Here is a 22,997-nt window from a genome sequence, read left to right on the forward strand (position 1 = left end):
TCCTTTTCTGGAACGGGGTGGTAGTTGCTGGCCTAAGGCCACCCAGCAAGTTCATGGTTGAGGGGAGCTCTGAACAGCGGAGGCCGGTGGCTCCGATATCAGTGGGGTGGTGCATCCGCTCCGGGTTTCAGTCAGAACCAGGTACGAACTCTAAAGCAGCTATCCAAGGAGCTCTTTAGAGTTCTGACTGGTTCTGACTGAAACCCGGAGCAGATTCTCTGCCCCACTGACATCAGAGCCACCAGCCAGCCTCCTCTGGTTGAGCATACTGTCCACAGTCAGCTAGGGCGATCACCAGGGCTGCACTCCTATATAGTCCTACCTGGCAATAAATCCAATTGAACTCAATGAGATTTACTTCTGAGGAGAACCTGCATAGGATTGGACTGTAGGTGTCTTTAAGCTTTTCTTCAAAGTTTGACAGGTTGTTTGAGTACTAATTACAAAAATGAACTTCCATCATTTAGCTTTGAAGTATGTTTCATTTTCCGTTTCTGGTTTGATCTCATTAATTCTATATAAAAATCAGCGGAAAATGACTTTATTTTGAGGCAACATTACCAAGTACTATAATCACTACAAATACAATAAAGTCTAAGCACTATAAATTATTTTGAAAGAGACAGCTGCAAGTTGGGGGGGTGGAGATGGGGACACCGAAGCTATTGCTTGCACAGGAAGCTTCTTATCCCTGGGCTGGCCCTGCGGTAGTCCCAACTCGGTCCTATCTCAGGGTTTGTACGAGAGGGCCTCCGAAGATGATCTCAAGAGGCAGGCAGGCTCCTACGAGAGAAGGCGGCCCTTCACATATCCTGGTGCTAAACTATTTAGGGCTTTAAATGTCATCACCAGTACTTTGAAGTATATCCAGAAACAAACTGCAAGCCAGTGTGGCTGTTTTCACGGGAGAGTCACATGCTCCCTGTATGTGACAATTGGGCTGCTGTATTCAGGACCAATTGTAGTTTCTGAATACCCTTCAAGGCATGACACTAAGGCATGTGTCACCGGGGCCAAATCTGCATTCTCCAAGAATGGGCGTAGCTGGTGCACCAGTCTCAGCTGGACGAAAGCACTCCTGGCCACCGCCTAGACCCAAATATCCAAGCTCAACGCTGGGTCCAAATAAATCCCCAAACTAGGAGTCTGTATTTTGAAGGGAAATGCTACCTCCTCCAATGTAGGTTGAACCCTGATTCCTGGGTCCGCTGTACTGACCAAGAGCACCTCTGTCTTCCCTAGATTCAGTTTCAAGTTGTTAGTCCACTTCCAATCCATTACTGTCTCTCAGGACCTCGACAGCCTCCTGGAATGAGATGGAAAAGAGAGACAGAGTTGGGTGTCATCTGCATATTGGTGATACCAAACCCCCGAGTGACCTCTCCCAGTAGTTTCATGTTAAATAGCATGGAGGCAAGATTGAACCCTGGAGGACAACAAGGCCCAATGGCCAAGGCATCAGGCAGGCATCCCCAGCACCACCTTCTAAAACCAGCCCTCCAGGAAGGCCCAAAGCCACCATAACACCATGACCCACGTGCCATCTCTTCAAGCCAGTCTAGACAGTGTTATGGTGAATGGTATCAAAAGCCACTAAGTTCAGCACAACGGATGTCCTTTCCCTGCCCACTGCATAGCAGTCAGTAGCCCTAAAACTGTGACTACAGAGCACTGAAATGTACAAATTTGGTTTGACAGCTAAATTTGGAGCACCATTTTGTTTCTTTTAAAAAAAACTGGGTCTCAGCATGGCGGGTGGCAGGGGTCGCATGCAGCCGGTGGGACGTGTTGCCCACCCCTGTCTTAAAATGTAGTTCCATCAGTTCTTCTTCACAATAGGGTTTTTTTTTTCCAGTTCCTTGTGAAAGCATCCTTTTGCCCTTCAGAAAGTTATCTTTCTGAAATGTATAATGACGTGTTAGATGTTTCCATCACCAAAAAGAGAGCAGAGTTAACACTATCTTCTAGATGAATGGATGGGAGCCGCCCACAGAAGGGCAAGGAACAGTGTTGAGAAAGAGCACCTTTGTTACCGCTAAAAGAAAACCTGACCTCATGCATTTGGTAGGGGATAGCAATGAGTTTAACCCTCCAACGCTAAATACATTATTACCTGGAGGCAAGTGCCACCAGATGCAATTGGGCGTCACTCTTCATGATGCGATACCTTTAGGAATGGTCAGGAGGGTTTCTAAATGAATCAGTTTGACAATGGTCTACTATTTTACCTACCTCACATCCTTAAAATGGACCACTATAAACTAGTTTTAACCCTCAGCTCACATCCGCCCTATACAATTGGCCATACAAGTTAAGCCAACTGTCATTGCACCCAACCTAGGAACTCATGGGGTATGTAGTTCTCTGGAAGGCCTGTAAATCTATAATAGGAACCTTTCTATACCTTCACTAATTTTCAGAGTTATCTTTGGTTGGGTAAACAGAAAAGCAATAGTTTTACTAATTTCAAAGGGCAGAATCCAACGGAGTGCTTATGCCCCCATGGATTCTCTTGCGACCTACAGATTCTGTTGCACAAGCAATGGGTCCTGGCAATTCCATTGTGCAAGCCAGACCCGCCGCTCGCGCAACAAGGATTCAGAACTTCCCAGAGGAAGCCCTGAAACCAGCAGAAACACTCATTTCTCGATTGGGACAGGTCTGTGGAGCTCACATGTGCAAGTTCGGCTGACCTGCCCCATTTTCCAGTTGGCCAGAAGCACTAAATATTTGTTCTAAAAGCGGTGGATGCCACTTGCAGATGGGAATTGGTGGGGCGCAAGAGAATTCGCAGGGGCATAAGCGCCATGTTGGATTCTGCCGCAAATTATTTAAATTTGAGATGTAGACAGGCTCCTTACAACCCTATTTTAAGGTAGGCCAGCATTATTACCTGCACATAACAAATGGGGGACTGAGGCTCAGAGAGAGGCTTGCCTAAGACCACCTAGTGAGCTTTAGGAAGGTGGCCACAGTTCAGTGGCAGAGCACCTGCTTTGCATGCAGAAAGTCCCAGGTTCAATTGCTGGCATCTCCAGGGAGGGCTGAGAAAGACACTGCCAGTCGCTGTAGAATGACCAGGGCAGGCTCAAGAGATTTTGCAGCTTGATGCGAAGAACAAGGTGGCACTCCTACCATTCCAAGCAAAAAACCTGACTGGACTAGCAGCTGAATCTTTCTTCAGTGCAGGCAGTGGGGTCTGCCCCCACATCAGAAGGCAGCAAGCTAGCTTAGGGGGCACAGGGCAGACCGCTCGGCACACAGCTCTGTCCTCCAAGACCGTGCTGCCGCCTCCCACCTGAAGCAACCGCCTCCCACTGCCTAATGGCAGGGCCGGCCCTGAGAATGACCATGCTGGCTGGGGATGATGGGAACTGTAGTTCAAGACATCTGGAGGGCCCTAGGCGGGGGAGGCTGCTGCACAGCCACTGTCAGTCAAAGTAGAGAACACTGAGCTGCATTCACGGCAGAGGCGAGATCCAAATGTCTCCACTCATGCTCTCCGTAAACCAAGCAGTAGATCTGGACAGCTTGGAGCACCTGGCCGCACAAAGGGAAGCAGCCTTGGGATCCCCAGAAGCCTCTCTGGTTCAGCCCAAAGGGGACACAGCCGAGGAAACAGGAAGTCAGTTGGATCCCTCACGGCACTAACAACGCAGCGTGTTTGCAGGCCGCGTTTCCATGGAGACTTGTACAATGGCCACATTAGTCTCAGATTTGTTTTAAAAGGAGAATGCTTTTGTGTCACCGATTTGTCCCTAATCGCAGGCGATTTCGTCCCACTTTGGGGGGTGGGGAAGTGGGGCTGTTGGGGGCTCAGAAAGGTCTGCCGGCCTTGTGTTGTACATATGTGTTGCAACCGTTATGGACACGTGTGTTTGGGCACAGCGCTTGTGTGTCTCCAGAGGGAGAAACGAGTAAAAAGTTACATCAAAATGGCTGCCAACACTGTACGCCACTTTCTGGAACTCTTCTAGATTGTCAAGACATTTTTATTATTATCACCCTGCTGCTTTCTGTAACGCAAGTGTAAGGTCCCATATTGGCAAAGCCTTCCCCATTGTCTCCTGCCTTCACAATGATTGCAGCAGATGCAAATGGCAGGAGAAAGAGAGATTTAAAAACACTTCTATGTGTTTTGAGTGTGCCTCCCCCCCCGAGATGCTCTGATTCAGCCAGGATGATCTGTGCACAGAAAGGATGTTCCATGCCCAGATCACCTTGCCTGCCGTGGCCTTCTCTCCTCCAGCTCCACCACCCTCAGCCTTCCAAAGCTCTCCTGTTCCTTCAAACGACTCCACCCTTTTTCATCCCGTTTGCCGCCGCCTCCAGTTTCATCCCCTTCCAGAGACACCTCCCTTATGCCCATTTTTTAGACTGCAAGCCCTTGGAGCAGAGACGTATCTTCTCATCCTTTGTAAAGTGTCATGTACATGGATGGTGCTCTCCTAAAAGCATGATCTCAGAGCAGGTGTTACTGTGGCCAGCTTACCCACAGAAATAGCTGGTGTGGGAGATTGGGACTTTTGGAGGAGGACTGTGACTCCTACCCTGCGTGCAGAAAAACTGTTTTCTTCCAAGCGCAGAAATGCATCCACAGCGCTGAGGACTCCCCCCCCACACACATTACACTGTTCATGAGAGCATACCACTTATGGCAGGCCCGACTGCCTTCCCAAAGCCCCTCCTTTTTCCAAGTTTAATCTGGCAGCCCTGGACCTCCCATGGTGCTTTCGATTTTGCTTTGAAAAAGGGGATTCCCACCCCACCCCCCTGGCCATTGATGAGACTGGGGAAAAGGAATTTCTGCTGGAAAGTTACAAACATTCCAAGCCTTCTTATTAGCCTGATGCATGTGCGATCTCTCTGAGCACAAAAAAAAGCCATAATTCTAATCAAATGGCTCCTTCGCTTTACTCTGAGGTGGCAAGCCAGACGCTACTCTTAGGTGAGGAGAATGCACTCTGCAGAAGCTCAGTGGCACTCTTCTCCCTTTCCAAATAAACATTATTTCACATGTTCCAGAGGAGTCCTGAGGGCTGAAATGTAGCTCAGTCCCCACTTTTCAGTAGCCCAAAGTAAAAACTGCAGGGATTAAGGGAGTCAGTGGAGATTTTCTGGTCTGAGGAGCAGCAGTGTGAAGGTTAATAGCTTTGACACTTGGAGGCCGGCTAATTAGGCTTTAAAGTTAACAGCCCATTACAACTCAATGTAGGGTGGAGTGTCTGGGGCTGCTGTTTCAGCTGGTTTGGCTAAAGGCTGAAAAGACAGCAGGCAAGGGCTGCATTGTGGCCTTGGGGCTTCTCTCCTGGAAATAGCCTGGTCACTTAGAACTGTGAGAAAAGAGGAAAGGCATCACCACACACACAACAGACACAATTTTCATAAATGCGCATATCCTAATTTATATGTATGGCTGAAAATTTAGAAATAATTATTGAATGCGGTACATCTCCCATAGTGTGGAAGGCTGTGGCCAGGTGACAAGTGTGCCTGTCTGTCCAGTCTGGTGCAGTGGATGGGCAACAGTTCTGATGGTCCTTTATCTTTAAACCAGAGCTGAACTGCACAGCCTTTCAAATGCAGGATGGTTATCTGGCAGCCCCTCAAACAGAGGCCTGCCTTCTGTAAATAAGGACACATGACCATGCTACCTGGAAGGGAAAGGACACCATAGGAAAAAGGGGACAAGCAAGCAGTTCAGCCAAGGGGAATCTGAATGAGGCCTACATCCTCCTAGCCCATAGGTTCTCAAATGCTGCAAGCCCCTGTGGGGGTTGCAAGACACCTGCAGAGGGGCCTGGATGCACCAACAGCTGAGCTGCCAATGTTCAGCGGGGCCCTGCTCCTGTGCCTACAGCAGCAGGTCAATACGCAGAGCTTTATTTATTTATTTATTATTAAATTTATTAATCGCCCATCTGACTGGTCACCCAGCCACTCTGGGCGATGTACAACCCCCATAAAACAATTTAAAACAATAACATTTTACCATTTTTTTTTTTTTAAATACCCTAACGCACCCCAAAAGCCTGCCTGAACAACCACGTTTTTAATGCACGACGGAAGCTCATTAAAGAGGGGGCATGACGGAGTTCCCTAGGGAGGGAGTTCCACAGAGTGGGGGCCACCACAGAGAAGGCCCTCTCCCTCGTCCCCACCAGTCTAGCTGTCCTGGCTGATGGGACAGAGAGAAGGCCATCTGAGGCTGATCTTGTTAGCTTTGCAGATGATGGTGGCCTGACAGAAATGTGATACCAGGTGGGCCAGAATAACGTCCCTGTCGGGTGTTGCACACATCCATCCTCACCTCAGTTAAACCAGGCCCTCATCCACTATATACGCAGATAACACTAGCACACCAGAGCCCAGGGATGCTAATACTGCAGCTTGCTTTTAAGAAGGCACCAGCTGCACAACACACATTTAAATAATTTAAATGTCTCCCTGAAATCAGGCCCAGTGCTTACCTCCAGTAAAAAGCTTCACCTGTTAATTCCTCCGGATGAAGCTATGGTTAAAGGCAAAAGAGCAAGCCAGAGTGGTTGTTTTCAGTCCACTGGCAACTCTTATGTGAAGGGCAGAAAATAGCAGGGCTTTTGATCACATTCCAGTTGTGGTATAGATGCATCCCCCCGCCCCATGATTTGGATACATAATGTACACCTCTAGACCTTTCTCAATAGTTAGTTTTTCCTAAAGCTGTTTGGTTTGAATTGTCCCACAGGCTTTTCCAGGGGGGAATCTACATGGTGACGGTTTCTGAAGTGTTTTGAGTTTATCTCTAGATTTTCATGAAATCGTTAGTCCATCAGCAGCACACAACGCAAGAAAAGTGGAGTATACACTGCCTAAAACCGCACTTTCACAGCACTTGAGACCACCATACTTTGGGGTTGGATGGGCAGAGCCCAGCGAGTAGAACTGAACGTCATCACCTGGGTAGGTGCTCCTCAGCCAATGAGAGAGGCTTGTTCTCCGGCTGTGCCCACGTTCCCCTGCTCAGGGAAGTTTAATAGAAGTGCTCAATTAAGTCCCTATAGTTTACCCCACACCTCTCCCCTCTCATTCACCACTGGGATATTGTGAAAGATTAAAAGAGCACTACTGCAATATTGTAAATAGCTAAAACAGCACAGCTACAGATTGTGAATGGGTAAAGCAGGCTACTGTTCTATTGTGAATGGGAAAACAGCTCTACTGCGCTAATGAGAGCTTCGGCTATTGGGCAGTATAGACATGCAATAAATAAAATAAAATAAATGTGAGTGGGAAAACAGCTCTACTGCGATATTGTGAATGGTTAAAACAGCGCTACTGTGAATTAGTAGGCAAAGGAAACCTGTGTCCAGAAGCGTCCTACTGTGAATGGGGAAAAAGAGGGAATGGGGAGTGGAAAGGGGCAGCCCCATCCCTTGACCATCACTGCCAGGTCACAGAAACACCCCTAGGCATGCCCAGGATTTAATGCGGGGGGATGGGGCACACTGCAGCGGAGCTGTGTGGGAGCTGGATTTAAGGAAAACAGCACACTAAAACGACTTTGTGAAAATGCAGTTTCCAGACTTTGTGAAAATGCAGTTTCCAGACAGAAGCTGTGGGGTGGCTGCGGATTGGTGACACCATCATCTGTCATGAATGGCCCCGATGTGCTCTCGCTCCTCACTGAATCGGCCGTATAGACTGGGCCCAGGACTGTTTCCCTTTTCCCTTGATTAGTGAGCTTGTTGCATTGTTATGTGGTGTCCTCCCATTTTGTTGCCTGCATTTTTCACTGTTTTTCAAATAAGATTCCATGTAGAAAGAAATCTAGCAAATGGAGCTCATCTTGTGGAGGCACTGGCCACTTCATGAGGCTCGCCCAGAAGGGTGTCCACTGAGGCAGCTCTGTCTGTCTCCTGCTCCATTGCCCTTACGGTTACCCAAAGTCTGGCCACCTTGCCTTTCCCTCTGTGGATAATGTGCTCCCCAGCTGGTAGGCCTCTGTCCCCATGTCACTGCCTTTCCACTCCTCTCCCCCCATCTTCCATTCTCTGCACAGACCAGCTCTGCCTCTCCTCCTCCCTTTGGGGCCGTCAGATGTTGCTGAAAAGGAACAATGCGATGTATTGTTTCTCCCCGCTCGCAGGCTTCAAACCCCAGCAGCGCAACAAAAAGACACATTGACTTGGAAGGAGAAAAGGTCCCATAGATTGCTAAGTTGCATTTGGGGCTGGGGGTGGGTGGGGGAGCAGCGAATATCATAGAATTACTTTCCCCAACCACCATGTCCACAGATTCTTCTAGCCAGATCATAGAATCATAGAATAGTAGGGTTGGAAGGGGCCTAACAAGGCCATCGAGTCCAACATCCTGTGCAATGCAGGAATCCAAGTCAGAGCATCCCTGACAGATGGCTGTCCAGCCTCATCTTGAACGCCTCCAGTGTGGGGGAGCCCACTACCTCCCTAGGGAATTGGTTCCATTGTTGTATTGCTCTAACAGTCAGGATGCTGGGAACTGTCTCGTCCTCCTGCATGAGTGGTCCCCAGCAGGCTGAAGATCCCAAAGGGGCCTACAACCTAATACAGCAGTAGGTATGATAAGCCAGGCCCTTAACTCTGGAAACTGGTGGGCTCAGCCTCAAAACCTACAGGCCAAGTCTCAGGTCTGGACCATGTGAAGCAATTCTTAAAAGGTTAGGGTGTCCCTCTAAAAATGTACAGAGTGCCTTTGCCATACCATTGAGTAACTACCATCAATCTGCTTGCCGCAAGTGTTGAGAGGAAAGGATTCCAAGTCAAGAAGGTACAACATTCAGGGCTGAGTGAGGCCTGCATCCCCCCCACCGGTTTTTTGGCAGGAAAGCCACAAGTCAAGGGATGGAGAGAGTGTCACTCTAGTGTTTGCTACAGTACATATGGAGCCTTTCTTCATCTAGTTTTCTGAGTGGGTGAATTGGTGACAGGAGCAAATAGAGGGTCTCACCATAGGCCAGTGTTTCCCAAAGTGGGGGATGCAGGCATTCCTCAGAAAGCTTATTAGAGGTTCCTCTGCTAGGAGATCCCTCGTAGCAGACACGTTTCCCTGAAAGACATATACCCATTGCTAGCAATGTCACCCTGTAATGTGCAGAGACAGAGGAGTGCCCCGCGTGTTCTAGGGCACACTCCTAGTTCACGTAGGCTGTCACTGAAACCCAACAAGGCTAGCCAACACTTGAGGCCCCTCGACCTTGCAGAAGGATCCTCAAGAACCTGCAAGCATTCTGTGGCAGCCTGTGTCCAGGGTCTCTCTCTTGGCAGGCAAATGTATGTTGTGTGTGTGTCTGCAGGGGCACTGAAGGTAGAAACTGCAGCTCTATACCATAATTAGGGCCATGAGCTTGCTTGTCCAAATGTGCCGCAAACAGCTGCTGCTTGGGTCATTTGTTGCATCTTTTCCTCAGGTTAGCCACCTCTGCTTCAATTGTACTTGTGCATCTATTTACTCCCTCTGTGTACCTGCTTCTGGTGGTATGTACCAAATCCATAGGGCACCCAACCAAGGGCACAACCATGGCCCCCAGAGCAGCTTTTCAGACCCTAAAACCAGTTATTTACCAGAACACTTTTTAAAAGAACAACTAGTTGGACCGATAAAATACTGGTGGTTTGACGATGCGAATGGAAGCTGAGAGAGCAAATTGTGAAGGCCACACCCACACCCTCACCCCATGCCAGAGAGTTGGGACTTGATCTGAGGATCACCAACAGCCAGGTCCAGATTCACAACAGATATCTGTCGGAAGCCATCAGGGCTGGCTCCAGGGGGTAGTGACAGCTCTGCCACTCACCAGGCCGCCCCAGCTAGCCAAGGCTCTGCCATGCCAACAGCATTGCTGCATTCACTTTGCACAGAGCACGTGAGGAGGCCAGAAGTGGCGAATTGTGCACATCTTACTCTTGGGTAACGGGGGGGGGTGTCGACTGACGGTGTTTTGCCCAAGCCCCCTGCCCCCAATGCTGGAAGCCATGCCTCCATTTGGAGCCCAGCGGAAGTGGCACAGTGAGGAATGGAAGGGGGCCAAGGCCCCCTGTCTCATGATAAATAGCGCCCTAATGGGGCTGGGACCAAAGCACCTTGCAGTAGCCTTGCCACCCAGCCCTCTGGCGGAAAGCAAGCGGGAAAAGCTCCATTTGGCCTGAAACAGGCTATTGTTTTCATTATAAACTTCCCCTTTAATGAGGAAGGAGGCCCTGACAACGAACTCCGTCTTCTACACAGCTCCTGCCAAAAGCTGACTGGGCAGCCGCAGCCTTGACTGCAAGGGGGGGGGAGGCGAGTGGCCAAAGGCCAAGAGAGCCCAGCCGCCCACGCAAGCTGACCGCCTATCCCTCGGCCGCCAGCTGGAAGCCGCATCCCCGTTCTCCTCCTCCCTCCCCGGATAAATGCCAGCAGCTGGCCAGCTGCCCGGGTGCAGCTCCAGTGGCAACACACCGGCGAGTTCGGGGACGGGACGGCCTTGATCAAGTGTAGCCTTGGGAAGGGGCACGGGGACAAGGTCTGTGGGGTGAGCCTCCCTCCCAGGGGGCAGCATGCAGCAAGCCACCTCCCCGCAGGTCAAGGCCGCTTCCACAAAGCAGTGCTGAAATCAAGGATTTGTGCATTTTCTACACCTGTAACTCGAATGACAAAACCACATTGACTTGGATGTGCATTCCCCATTTAAAATGTCTGTCTTTTACTTTCTATACCAATTTCTTTCTTTTTTCTAGATTTAGAAAATGCATAAAAAGCTACTGACTTTGCTGAAATGGAAGATTAATAAAAATATTTGTTTAAAGCTACTAACTTTATTAATACACCTCATTAACAGTGCCTTTCTTTTTCAAATGTTCATCATATAATGAAATGCTACCAGCTTACTTCAAGCTGTAGGCAATGTTTCCTCTAACGCAAAGCAGTGGCTGAGATCCAAAGAGCCCCTTGCACAAGTGGGAGGCACTTTCCCACGCACACAAGAGGTTTGCCAGTTCTTCCCCTACTCCCAGCTGCATCCGCACACGTTGCACGGCATGCTAATCCAGAGGGATCCCCAGCCCTCAGGAGAGGCTTGAGGGTGGGGTGGAGGAGAGGCTGTAGCAGGAAAAAGGAGCTGGGAAACCCCAGCGCATGCACGGAACACTGCACACAGCGCTTTGAATCCTGGCCAATGTTTGCCTTCCCTTGCTCTTGCCTTCTGGTGGGATCTCAGTCATTCTTTTCCATAATGCCACTTGGCCATGAGTGAAGTCCTGCGATCAAATTCACGGCACATTTCACTGCAGGCAAAATTAGGCGGCACTTCTACATGGATGCAGCATGATGTCATAATGGCCACCAATTTAGATGGTATTTCACAGGGATTTGACAGATTCATGGAGGAGAAGGCTAGCAGTGGCTACTAGTCATGAGTTGGAACCTCCAGGACCAGAGGCACCATGCCGTGGAATGTCAGTTGCTGGGGAACATGAGTGAGAGGGGGCTCTTGTGCTCATGTCCTGCTTGTGGGCTTCCCAGAGGCATCTGGTTTGCCTCTGTGAGAAACAGGGCTCTAGACTAGAGAAGCCATCCGTCTGATCCAGCAGGACTCTTCCCAGGCCGAGCACGTTTTTCACCTGCTCATGGGGTTCTTTGTGCACCAGTGAGGTAGTCAGTACATGCACATGTCATGTACTCCCAGGTTATCTACCCCAGAATGTCAACACTGAATGTGCGGGGACCCAGTGCACAACACTGAGACCATGGAATCCCTCTGGGGCAAACCCCACTTAAAGAACAACAACTTCTAAATAGGCGTTATGCCTGTTATCCTCAGGCTGTCTTCGGGGGAATCCTTGGGTTCCTTCAGGGCTCCTCAGCTCGAGCGTCCATCATGGTGGTCCAGCTTCCCTCAAAGGCAGCTTGCCTGTCTCTACCCCTCTTGCCCTGCAAAGAGGCACTGAAACCTAGGCTCCAGAAACCTAGCCAGTCTCTCACGTAGGCTGTGTGTGGCCCCTAGAACATGCCCCCAGGTGCAGGAGTGCCGTGGCATCTGCCCAGAGCATCCCCAGCAGACAAGACGATGTGGAAAGGCTCCTCGAAGTGGGAAGTGTGGAAGCCACTGTTCACTCAGAGGGCATTTCTACAGGCAGGAAGGCAGGAAATGCTCTCCCCCAAAGATGCCCCTACTGAGAGCATAGGGCACTGGCTCAGAGAAGTGCTGATCCCTGCCAGCTCTGCAGCCTGGCTGGAGAACCCTGGAAGTTTGGTCCACTATGAACAGCACCGTACTGCCTCTTGAGCCCAAACCAGGGGGCCCAAAGACACACACACACACACACACACACACACTCTCACACATACACACACCATGCTTCTAGCCCTCATTACAAAGCTCACTGAGCTAGCTGCAGGGCAAAAGTGTGAGCATGAGCATGTTTATATCCACAGTTAAAACCTTGATTCAGCTATGAATTTGCTAGGTGGCTCTTAGGTGAGCCACTATTTTCTCAGCCTCAGCTCCCCCAATTTGCAATTTGGGAATTCTCATACTGGACAGCCTTGCATGGTTGCTATAAAGGCTACTGAGATAATGTTTGTGGAGTTCTTTGAAGGGCTCAAATGCTGTACAGATGCTTAATAAACAGTAATGGCATGGCACCTGGCTAGGAGTTTTGTGCACATGCACGCCACAGTTGCGTCAGCCTCGTTCCCCAAACATCCTGACAGTTGCGTCAACTGGGGAAATGCACGTGTTCGTGGCCGCTTGAAAAGCTTCGTCCACCTTGGCATTACAGAAGGGGAACGAAGCCACTGCCCAACAGCAACCCCCCCCCCCCGCCTTCAACATCCAGGTGTGCTGGACAATCTAGTCTTTGTTGTCCCCAGGGCAACCTTTGACAGTATGACAAAAAAGAGAAAAAGAGAGACTTAACTGTACCGCGTAATGGGTCTGCCTGTTCCCTCACTCTTCTGCTCCACCCCAGTCACCAATTTCATCTTATTAACCTATAACATCCCTTGGCATCGATACTGGATGAATAGTTCACTTTTCCCTTCCAGAGAGCCGAAGCAAAGGGAAGGATGTCCGACCTCTCCTCTCATGCCTCTAGGACAGGGGTGGAGAACATTTTTGAGCCTCAAAGCTCAATTCAATTTAGAAGAAGCTCTTGGGGGGGGGCACCCAGTGGTGGCTAAAGCCAAAGGCAAAGAGGATGGGGCTAAAAATACCACCCCCCAAATTCCAGCATATTGTAGCTCAAAGCTCTCACTGCCAGTAACTCAGCCTTAGGAGAGGGATTTTAACCTTTCAGAATGGGTAAAAAACTGCACAAAGGATAGGAAACCACCAAACAATCAGTGGATGGGGGAGGGGTGTGGCCAGAGGAAGGGGGTGTGGCCAACTGGGGAACCTCAGAGGGCCAGACTGCGACCCTGGGCCTGAGCTTCTCCACCCCTGCTCTAAGATCTCCGGACCTTTCTCAGTTCTAAAAATGATGGAAGACAGGAAGCTGCCTTATACCAAGTGAGACCAGGGGTCCACCTGACTCAGCCATCCTCAACCTGGTATCCTCCAGATGTGTTGGACTACAATGCCAATCATCCTCAGCCAGAATGCCCACATCCAATGCATCTAAAGGGCACCAACTTTGAGAAGGCTGATCGAGCTCATGATTGGCAGCAGCTCACTGGGGCTTCCAGCTGGGGGTCAGGGAAGCTAGCAGGGGCTGGGGGAGCCAGCTAGGAGCAACCTAGGGGCTTGCAGGGGGTTGTGGGCTTGTGTGTCTGAACGGATGGGGCCCACATGTGTGTGGGAAAAGGAGAGAAAGGCTTTAGGGGGGATTTTGGAGGGATCCTGAAAAGGGGTGAGCATTGTTTGTCAGGCGCTTGCACCGAGGAGGGGGAGGAGGGGGCATGCCGGATGCCTTGTGTGCGTGCATGTGTGAATGGATGGGGCATGTGTCTGTGTGTGAGAGGCAGAGCGTGTTTATGGGGGGTGAGCTGGAGTGAGAGAGAACAAGAGATGGGGGATTAATTGGCAGGAGAGCAGGGGAACTGGTTTCTGCTGGCACTGAGAACCGGGGTCATCTGAGTTGTTTCATGTGTTGGGTCTTTGACCCTACCTCTGCCTTGTACTCAGTCTTTTGGGCAGGTTACCTTCCCTTTGTGACTAGCCATGCCCCCCCATGGCAGCCATTTTGTGGAGGTGCCCGAGACAGTTTCTGAAATTGTCAAATGTGCCCACAGGCCTCCAAAAGTTGCCTAGCCGTGTTGCAATTCCCAGGAGACAGACAGATGTATTCTTTTTCTCTTGCTTATACTCCGAAGGAGCTAACACTTTGCTTAATAACTCCATCATAAAACAAAAACATTCAAAACAAACCACTAATAAAATCTCACCATTAAAGTAAATCCTATGCATAGTTACCTGGGAGAAAGCTCTACTGGATTCAGTGGTGCTTTCCTCCTGACTGCATCGGATCAACTTGCAAAACACATTTTACTTTAACAAGAGATCTTCAGAACTGGTGCAGCGTAGGGACGAATCCAGCCCAATCCTATACATGCTTTCTCAGATGAAATTCCGCCTGGGTTCAGTGGAACCTAGTAAGTAAGTATAGGACTGCAGCCACAGCCTCAGTGGGATCACGTAGGAGACTGAGCTGTAAACCAGCATGTCCAGGGTTTGAATCCCATTTCTGCCATGAACGCATTAGGTGGTCTTTGGCAACCTCCTCTTCCTCGGCCCCCATACTTGCAATACAAGGATGACAGGGTCACTGACCTACCTTACAGGGCTGTCGAGTGAATGCTTGAGAATGTATGAACATTCTAAAGTGCTATATAAACCAGGGGAGGCTGGCGGCTCTGATGTCAGTGGGCTGTTGAATCTGCTCTGGGTTTCTGTCAGAACTCTAAAGGAGCTCTCCAAGGTGACACCAGCCTTCCCAAAGCCAAAGAGGCTCTTGAGATGTCACGCTAAGCCATGGTAGCCATCTTGCAGCAAGTGGTTAGTGAACATGGTTAGTCAGTGGTTAATAAACCACCATGTTTGGGAAAGATGACCGTTCAGACATCACACTAAGCCAACTCGGTTAGATAACTCTCCTAACCATCATGGCTTAGCGTGATGTCTGAACAGGCCCACTACGTTCTTTTTGCATTTGGTCAGTTTGGGTGGCTCCCTGTTTTTTCTTTGCCTGCAATTCAGGGTAGAGCTGCAACCCTGACACATGGCCATCCAGCCTCTGCTCAAACGCCTCTAGCAAAAGAGAACCAACCATCTTGCGAGGCAGTCCAGTCCACTGCCAAACTGCCCTTGCTGTTAGGAAATGTCTCCTAACTCTCAGCCAGAACATTCAGCCACAGCTTTGGAGCAACCGAGAAAAATCATCTTCATCACCATCACAGTCATGTGACACTTTACAGAGTAGCATAAGTAAAGGTGATGTCCCTGCCCCAAGGAGGTTGCAGTCAAAACCTGACAGTATTTCTGCAGGAGGCAAAGCAAAGGGAATGCGAAAGAGGATGGCTTGAGTGGAGGAGCTGAAGTTTCTCCCACCCCCGTTGGCTGCAACCTTTCTCCCTTCCCATTCGTGCCTTCAGACCCCCTCCGCTTCGGCTTGGCTTTCTCCCTGCTGGAATTTGCTCCCTGGAGAGAGCTAATTAGCTAATTCCATTGCTATTTTTAAATCTAAATGGAAGGCGCTCTCTCTTTCGCTCCTTTATCCGGAGTGTCAGCATTTGCGCAGGCCGGTCCTCTCGCCTAACTCAGTTAAGATCCCAGACACTTGGGAACAGCTCTAGTTCCATGAATAAATCAATTGTCTGGGGAAGGGGAGGGAGCTTTTTACATTTATTTTTAATGGCCGACTTGATCAATTAGCAAAGGTCAGTGGTGGAATGGAGGTCTCTGGCTTTCGATTGTATTGGCCATCCATTTCAATTTCTCTAAGCTCCTTGGACGGGGACAGGTCTCTCCAGCTTCTGTGTCTTGAACAATCTTTGCACGTAACAACCCCGAATGAATTACTATCAGAGAAAACCACATCAGGCCATGCCGGTCTTTTCCACGGGGCCTCTGAGGCACGTGTGGCACATGGAAAACCAGACTGCACCAGCGATCTCTGGCTCGTTCACTTCACTGCTTTTCCTCCAAGTCGTGAGCTTTTCAACTGGCCAGCAATGCAATGCAGGACCTAGGCCCTGTGAAAACCAATGTGGTGCAGTGGTTAGAGTGTTGGACTGGGACGACCTGGGTTCAAGTCCCTACTTGGCCATGAAGCTCACTAGGTAACTTTGGGCCAGTCACAGACTCTCAGCCTAACCTACATCACTGGGTTTTGTGAGGATAAAAAGGAGAGGAGGAAGATCATATATCATGCCTTGGGCTCCTTGGAGGAAAGGCGGAATATAAACGTAACAAATAAATACATAAAATAGGCCCGTGCTAAATTACAATTATATGTGGAAGACTCCGAGGAAGAGTCCCTCAAACATTTCAGACCTAGGCCCAGTGCTCAAATTGGGGGGGGGGACTAGAGGGGCCCTTAGAGGGACCCACATGTTCCACCCCGACTCCCCCCCCCCTGCATTTTAGCCATCACACACACCCACCCACCCACCATTCTAGCAGGGGAGGCCCTGTTGATGGTGCCCTCAATGGGCAAAGTCCAGGGTTAGGGACACAGCGCATCATAACAACACAAAAGCATGCTTGGAACAACTATTTCAGCTGCGATGCACAATTTATACAGATTTGCTTCATGATTCAGCCAATGAAGGCTGCAGTCCGATGCACGCTTAACTACCAGGGAACACAGAGGGACTTGTTTCAGTAAGCATAGATGCCACGTAAGGGCGGGGGGCTGGTAACAGCCCTGCTTCTTTCTTTCCCAGACGCATCTGGCTGTTCCTGGTGAGAGGAACCTTTGGCCTAATCCAGTAAGGGTCTTCTTATGATGTTTGGTTCTTGGCTCCATGCTAACCATCTGTTTGGCGGGCAAATATCTGTTCCTCCACTGCATCTAAGACTGGGTGGGTCACAGCAATGGCTATTACAGAGGAACACGGCAAGCTGCTGTATGCGGAGTCAGCCCCTCGACCCAGCTAGCCCAGTATTGTCCACACTGACTGGCAGCAGTAGCTCTCCAAAGATTTTCCAGCCCTACCTGGAAATGCCAGGGATCGAAACTGGGACCCTCTGCATGCAAAGCAGGGGCTCTACCGCTGAGCTACGGCCCCTCCCCACTGAAGTGGAGGTAATTTTAGCAAGGATGCGCTCCCCGCTCCCTGCCCCCAATCCACTCCTGCCTGGTTCCTCTAGGCTAAGCATGGACTGGAAGGAGCAGGAGTTGCTACTTGGGGTCTCAGCTGACTTGGGTGGTGGAGTGCCTTGAGGTGGTAAAATTATTATTATTAAAAATATTTCTAGGCTGTGTTTCAGTGCAAGAGCCCATCTAAGGTGGCTTACACATTAAAGTTCCATATAGTTAAAACAGCAAAAATGAATAAAATCAAGGAACACCAGCAGTAAAATATCTAGCCAAGATAGAACAGGCCAATAAATAACACATAGGCAGGAAAAGAGCAGACTGCACCACTTAAGACTCTGGGTGCGGGATTTCAATTTTGAACGTTAGCTCATGTTTTAAAACAATACAAATCACTAGAAATACAAAACTCGCACAAGGGGAAGTGGACTGGATGAGAACCTTTCTCCTTCCAGTGCTAGTTTTTGGTTTGTTTTTTACTTGCAGGAACTTTAAAAAACAAACCAACCTGGCTGCGTAGCTAAAAATAAGCTCCCACACCAGCAGTCTGAAGTGGACCAGCCCACTCTACAACTGCAGGAGTGTACCACCCCCCCCCCCGTATTCTCCTGCCCAAGCCAGGGAAGCAGGTGAGTCCCAGCATCTCCTTGGGCTGTGTCCAGAGGAAGCTTTTATGGTGCCACTGCCGACACCTCGAGGGCCCCTGGAGCCCATCTCTTGGACGCCTGACGTCTTGGGGGGGATCATCCAAGCCCCCAAATTACAACTTTTATAATTACAGTCACCCTGGGGTCAAACCAACTTACCCAGAGGTAGATACTCTAAAAACACATGCACAAGAGAGAAATCTTTGGAAAGCCACGTTACAGGCAGGCCTGCCGGGGGGGGGGGGGGGAGCAGTACAACCTGGAGACTGTTTGATCAAAATGAGATCTTTTACATAAATAATTAATAATAAACTACCAAGGTATTTATATCATTTTTTAAAACAAACTGTATTGTTTTTGCTATTATTACCGTGCAATCAGTGTGCCCAGCACTTTATGGAGCACAGCCCTGAAGGGGCTTGCAAGATTTCCTGGCCCAGAGGGACCTTGAGGGGCGTGGGTGGGTGGGCACAAGGCTGATCCATTGACAAGGAACAGGAGGTAAGAATATGTATCTCCCCAACCATTTCTAGCAGGTTTCCATCTTATCCTGTTTGATATTTGTGTATCACATTTCTATCCCACTTTTCCTTCAAGGAGCTCAAGGCAGGATATATTGTCCTCCCCTCTCCACCCGCCCTTTTACTCTCACAGCAACACAATGCGGTTGGACAGGCTCAGGCTGAGCGATGGTGGTTGGCCCAAGGTCAACCAGTGAGCTTCATGGCTGAGTGGGGATTTGAACCCGGGTCTCGCCAAGCCTAGCCCAACCACCATGCCATGCTGGATCTTCTTGACTTTGCTTAGGTGCATCTCATCTTCCAGGCATCCTGCTGGTTCCATCCAATTGCTGCTGTGGAAACGGCACGGGGAGACAGGTGCATGAAAAGAGCGTTTTCCTCCTCCATGGAAGCAAAACAGGACTCCTGGTTCCTCAAGGGTTGGGGGTGAGGCGGAGACAGGACTGGGGAAAGGGGCCAGCCTAACTCCCACTGCAGCACACCAGACCACAGCGAGCGTGCAGCATGCAGAGAAAAAGTGCTCTTTCTCACACACCACCAAGGCCTCCGATTCACCTCTTCTTCTGATTGAACACCCCCTTCCACTCACACAGATGGCTTCCCCTCCTCTCTCACGTAGAGCCTCAAGGACAACCTTCGTTCTCCAGCTCGGCAGATCCAGTCAGCCAGCAGGACAGAACTCTCAGCCCAAGGGCGAAATCCCATTTTAAAGACACTTTGGGGGGGCGTTTTCCAGTGCAGGGCCGAAGGGACAGGGGCAGAGGCCGGGGCCAAAACACTAGAATGCCAGCCTATTGGAGCTTAAAGCCCCCACTGCCAGGAACGAAGGCTTCGGAGAGGAATCTCAACCTTTTAGGATGGGGGAAATCAGCACACACGCTTGGAGGTTGGAGGGAAGGAGGTGAGGCCTGGGTAGGGGGTGTGGCCATCTGGGGGAGCCCCGGAGGGCCAGATTGGGACCCCAGGCCCAGGGTTCTGCACCCCTGCAGTGAGTTCTCCATGCTTTGAGATGACAGAACATGAGCCACCCTGGCAGAACTGCCGAAGGGGCAACAGGGGGCTTTCCTAAAATTTACGCACCCTACACGCATTTAAGCACAATGGCCAGGAGGATGGGACTTCACTGTCCTCATGGCCACAGGTCAGTCAGACATGGACGAGGAACCTAAAACATGCCCTGGGCCCTCCTTGCCCACAACTGCAGGAACAGTTTTGGGAGTGGGCCAATTTGGCAAAGCCCCTGCCCCCCCCCCCACGGCAACAATGCACAGAGTCAGTGGAGGGGGGGGAAGGTGACAACCCCTCCCCCAAGTGTGACTTTCAAAGAAGGACGGGCTCAATGATGAGTTGAGAAGAATGATGGGAAGCGCAATTTAATTGACACAGATAGTTTTACTCCAGCAAGGAAGACAAAACATGACCTTGTGGTTGAATCAAACACAGCAGCAGCTATCGGTGGCTGTTTTGCAGGCTGGCCTTGATCCTGCAAAGATTCACATGGCGCTGGCGACAAAGGAAGACAGCAGCAGGACGGAGACACATGGCCAGAGACCAGAAAAGTGAACAGCGGGCAGCTCTCCTCTGCATGGGTCTTTTGCCCCCTTAATTCTCACCAAAGAGAGGCAGGGTGTTGCAACGCGTCTGATAGTCCTTGGGACACAAGCTTGAATCAGTTGCCACAGGTAAGTTAATCAGCTGAATCACGATTAGGTCACCTTTGCTTGTCTTCACCAAGCCCAGTTATGGGCCAAGCCTAAAACTTTCATGAGGCTCTGTGCTCTTCACACATTCCAGGGTACTACGGTATACATGCTCCAGCGGATGTCATGCAGCTCGGCGGATCCACATGCAGAAACGTGTCAATTCTCATCAAATTTTCAGAGGCTGAAAGTAGAAGTTGTATTTTTGGATGATAAGGAAGTGAATATTGGGGCATAAGAATTGGGCACTGGGCCTCTCCGGATCAAGCCAGAGGTCCCTGTAGCCCAGCATTCTGCCTCCAATGGCAGCCAATCAGGTGCTTCTGGGAAGCCCACAAGCAGGGCAGGAAGGTGATGGTCCTTCCCCTGTTTGTCCCAGACTCTGGTAGAGATACACTGCCTCTCAATAGGGAGTCTCCATTAGCTCTCACTGGAGAGACTGAGATCCTCCAGGAATTTATCTAAACCTTTTAAACGCCAGATAAGCTGCAATCCTGTATTCATTTACCTGGGACCAAGTCCCACTGAATGTAATGGGATTTACTTCTGAGTAGACACGCACAGGATCGCCTTTTGAAGCTGCAGTTTAATTATCTTTTACTGTTTTGTTGTTTTAGATTTTATTGAAGTTACTGTTTTTTCACTGAAGTGTGGGATACCCATTTGAAATATAAATGAACAGAACACATATAGAAGCTTAATCCAGAGAAGACGGAAGTTATGATGGTAGATCAGCCTAGGCCTGGAGAGTAGCTGGCTCTACCTGACGTGGGCAGGGTCAAAATCCATGTCCTGCACACTTTGGGCGCCTCTCACATCTACTTTTGCCACATGCTCAATCTGGGGCTGCTTTTGAGGAGCGCATGGAAGCTTCAGCTCATGCAGAACACTGTCGCTTGTTTCCAACAAGGGTGGGTCACACGGAGCAAATTACTCCCATCAAAGGTACTGATGTTGACCTAACAAGCCCTACATGGCTCGGGACCCAAGTGCTTGTTGGAGCGCCACTCCCAGTATGCGCCAGCCTGGCCTTTGAGACCTTTGGAAGGAGCCCTGCTGGTGGTCCCATCTAGAGGCAACGCCAAGGGAGCAGTGGCCCAAGCAAGGGACTTCTCGGTTGTGGCACCCTTGTTATGGAACTCCTGCCCTTTGGAGGTGCATCTGCCATCTTCAGTCGTTCAGTTACGCCGGCACCTCCTCATCCATGCCTTTGGGTCTTTTTGATGTTCTTCAGGAGACCTTGGAATTTTCTGTTTTGTCTGCTGTTATCGAGAGGCAGTGTTCTGTAGTAGTTAGCGTGTTGGTCTGAGACTCAGGAGACCTGGATTTTAGTCCTCACTCAGCCATGAAACTCACTGAGTGGTTTTGGGCCAGTCACTGACTCTCAGCCTAATCTACCTCACATGGTTCTTTTCCAGGACTCTAAAGGAGCTCTCCAAAGTGCAAAGCAAAGGTCTGACTCTGCAAAGAACCTTGGAGAGCTCCTTTAGAGCTCTGACTGGTACTGACTGAAACCCAGAGCAGATTCACCGCTCTGCTGACATTGGAGCCATCAGCCTCCATGGGGCAGTGGTCCTCCCAGCCCTGCCTGGAGACGCCAGGACCATTCACTCCGTCGTGTCTGCGGCAGGGATGGCCAAGCTGACGCCCTCCAGATGCTGGGCCTCCCGGCAGCAGCAGCTCTCCTGGGCTTCAGGCAGGGCTCTTCCCAGCCCTCCCTGGGGATGCCAAGGACTGAGGTGGGCCTTTCTGCTTGACCACCGAGCTGCATGACAGCACGGATCTGCCAGTACCCAGAGATCCACCATGACACTTTACAGAATGAAGGCAAAATACTAGAGCCATGAAAGAGCAGCACAGCACCACACTAGAAGATGAGGCAGCCGTCAGCCAGTCCTTCTGGGGCACTTCCAGACGGGGCTCGCATTACACCACTGACTGCCCTGCCTCCGTCATTCGCAGAATCGCACGGGGTCCAGACGTCAAGCCTCCTCCGCCGTCTCCCCGCTGCTTCTCCCACCTTTTCTCTTAATGAGGCACATTTGTTAAGGCAGAAGGAGACGCTCCAGTGCACGAGGGTAGTGCTAGGAGCCAAAGGCTGACTGGAACAGAACCGGCTTTAAGAGCACTGCTACATTTTGCGAGATGGGCTTAGCGCTTTTGTACTATTAACCCTGGGGGTTTTAAATGGGGTTTGATGGTTGCTTTGGCTGCAGTCCTATGCACAGCTGGTTGGTCGTGAGCCCACGGGGCTCAGCAGGGAGAAGCTACTTCTCGGTATACATGCACAGGACGCGCTATTCCGCTGCGATCCTATACACACTTTTCTGGGAATAACGAGCCCATTAAAATCAGCAGGGGCTCTTCCTCAGTAGACGCGGATAGGATTGCGCTCTTACTGTGCTCGTAGCCCAAAGGAAAAGGCGACTCAGGTTGCAGCCTCAACACACCCTTACCTCCGAGCAAGCCCCACGGAACAAAACGAGCTCTGCTCCCGAGGAAACGACCCGCGTAGGATCGGGCGGCGTGACATCGTCTAGCGGCGAACGAAAGAGTAAAGAGCCGTAGGAAAGGCGAGCCGGCGCAGGGAGTGAGACGCACTCTGCACCTGCTCCAGCGCACGCTCGCCGACCCCTCTCGGGGTTGCGAAGACGCCGCCCCCAAAGGCTGCCGAAGCGCCGCGCCCGAGCCAGCTCCCGCCACGTGCTCGCCGCGCCCGGCCCCTTCTCCAGCCGCCGCCCCGCGCTCCGGCCGCTCCCTGCTGCTCGACTCGGGCTCCGGGCGGGGCCGGGAGCCCCCACCCCAGGCTTGGCTCTGCCTCCCATTGGCCGGGGGTTTAAATGGCCGGCCCCGCCCCCGCCTCGGCGCCCTTAT

At 50.6% G+C, this 22,997-nt stretch overlaps 1 protein-coding gene across 2 annotated transcripts; it reads right to left on the minus strand.

Annotated features, from left to right (window-relative positions):
• Positions 1-526: 526 nt before the first annotated feature.
• LOC146338182 (uncharacterized) lies at positions 527-22,989 on the minus strand. Of its 2 annotated transcripts, none has more exons than XM_084816067.1 (2): positions 22,580-22,989; positions 527-1,306 (listed from the first exon to the last, which is right to left on the minus strand). In XM_084816067.1, exons 1-2 carry the CDS (start codon positions 22,946-22,948, stop codon positions 1,259-1,261), a joined length of 417 nt encoding a protein of 138 aa, XP_084672193.1. In that variant the 5' UTR covers positions 22,949-22,989; the 3' UTR covers positions 527-1,258. The 2 variants fall into 2 exon arrangements, with proteins under 2 accessions (XP_084672193.1, XP_084672192.1); XM_084816066.1 differs by lacking the exon at positions 527-1,306 and adding an exon at positions 14,411-16,188.
• Positions 22,990-22,997: the final 8 nt, after the last annotated feature.

This window comes from Heloderma suspectum, chromosome 10, assembly GCF_057233095.1.
Source record: "Heloderma suspectum isolate Gila_16-S chromosome 10, 16-S_ref, whole genome shotgun sequence".
Lineage (NCBI taxonomy): Eukaryota > Metazoa > Chordata > Lepidosauria > Squamata > Helodermatidae > Heloderma > Heloderma suspectum.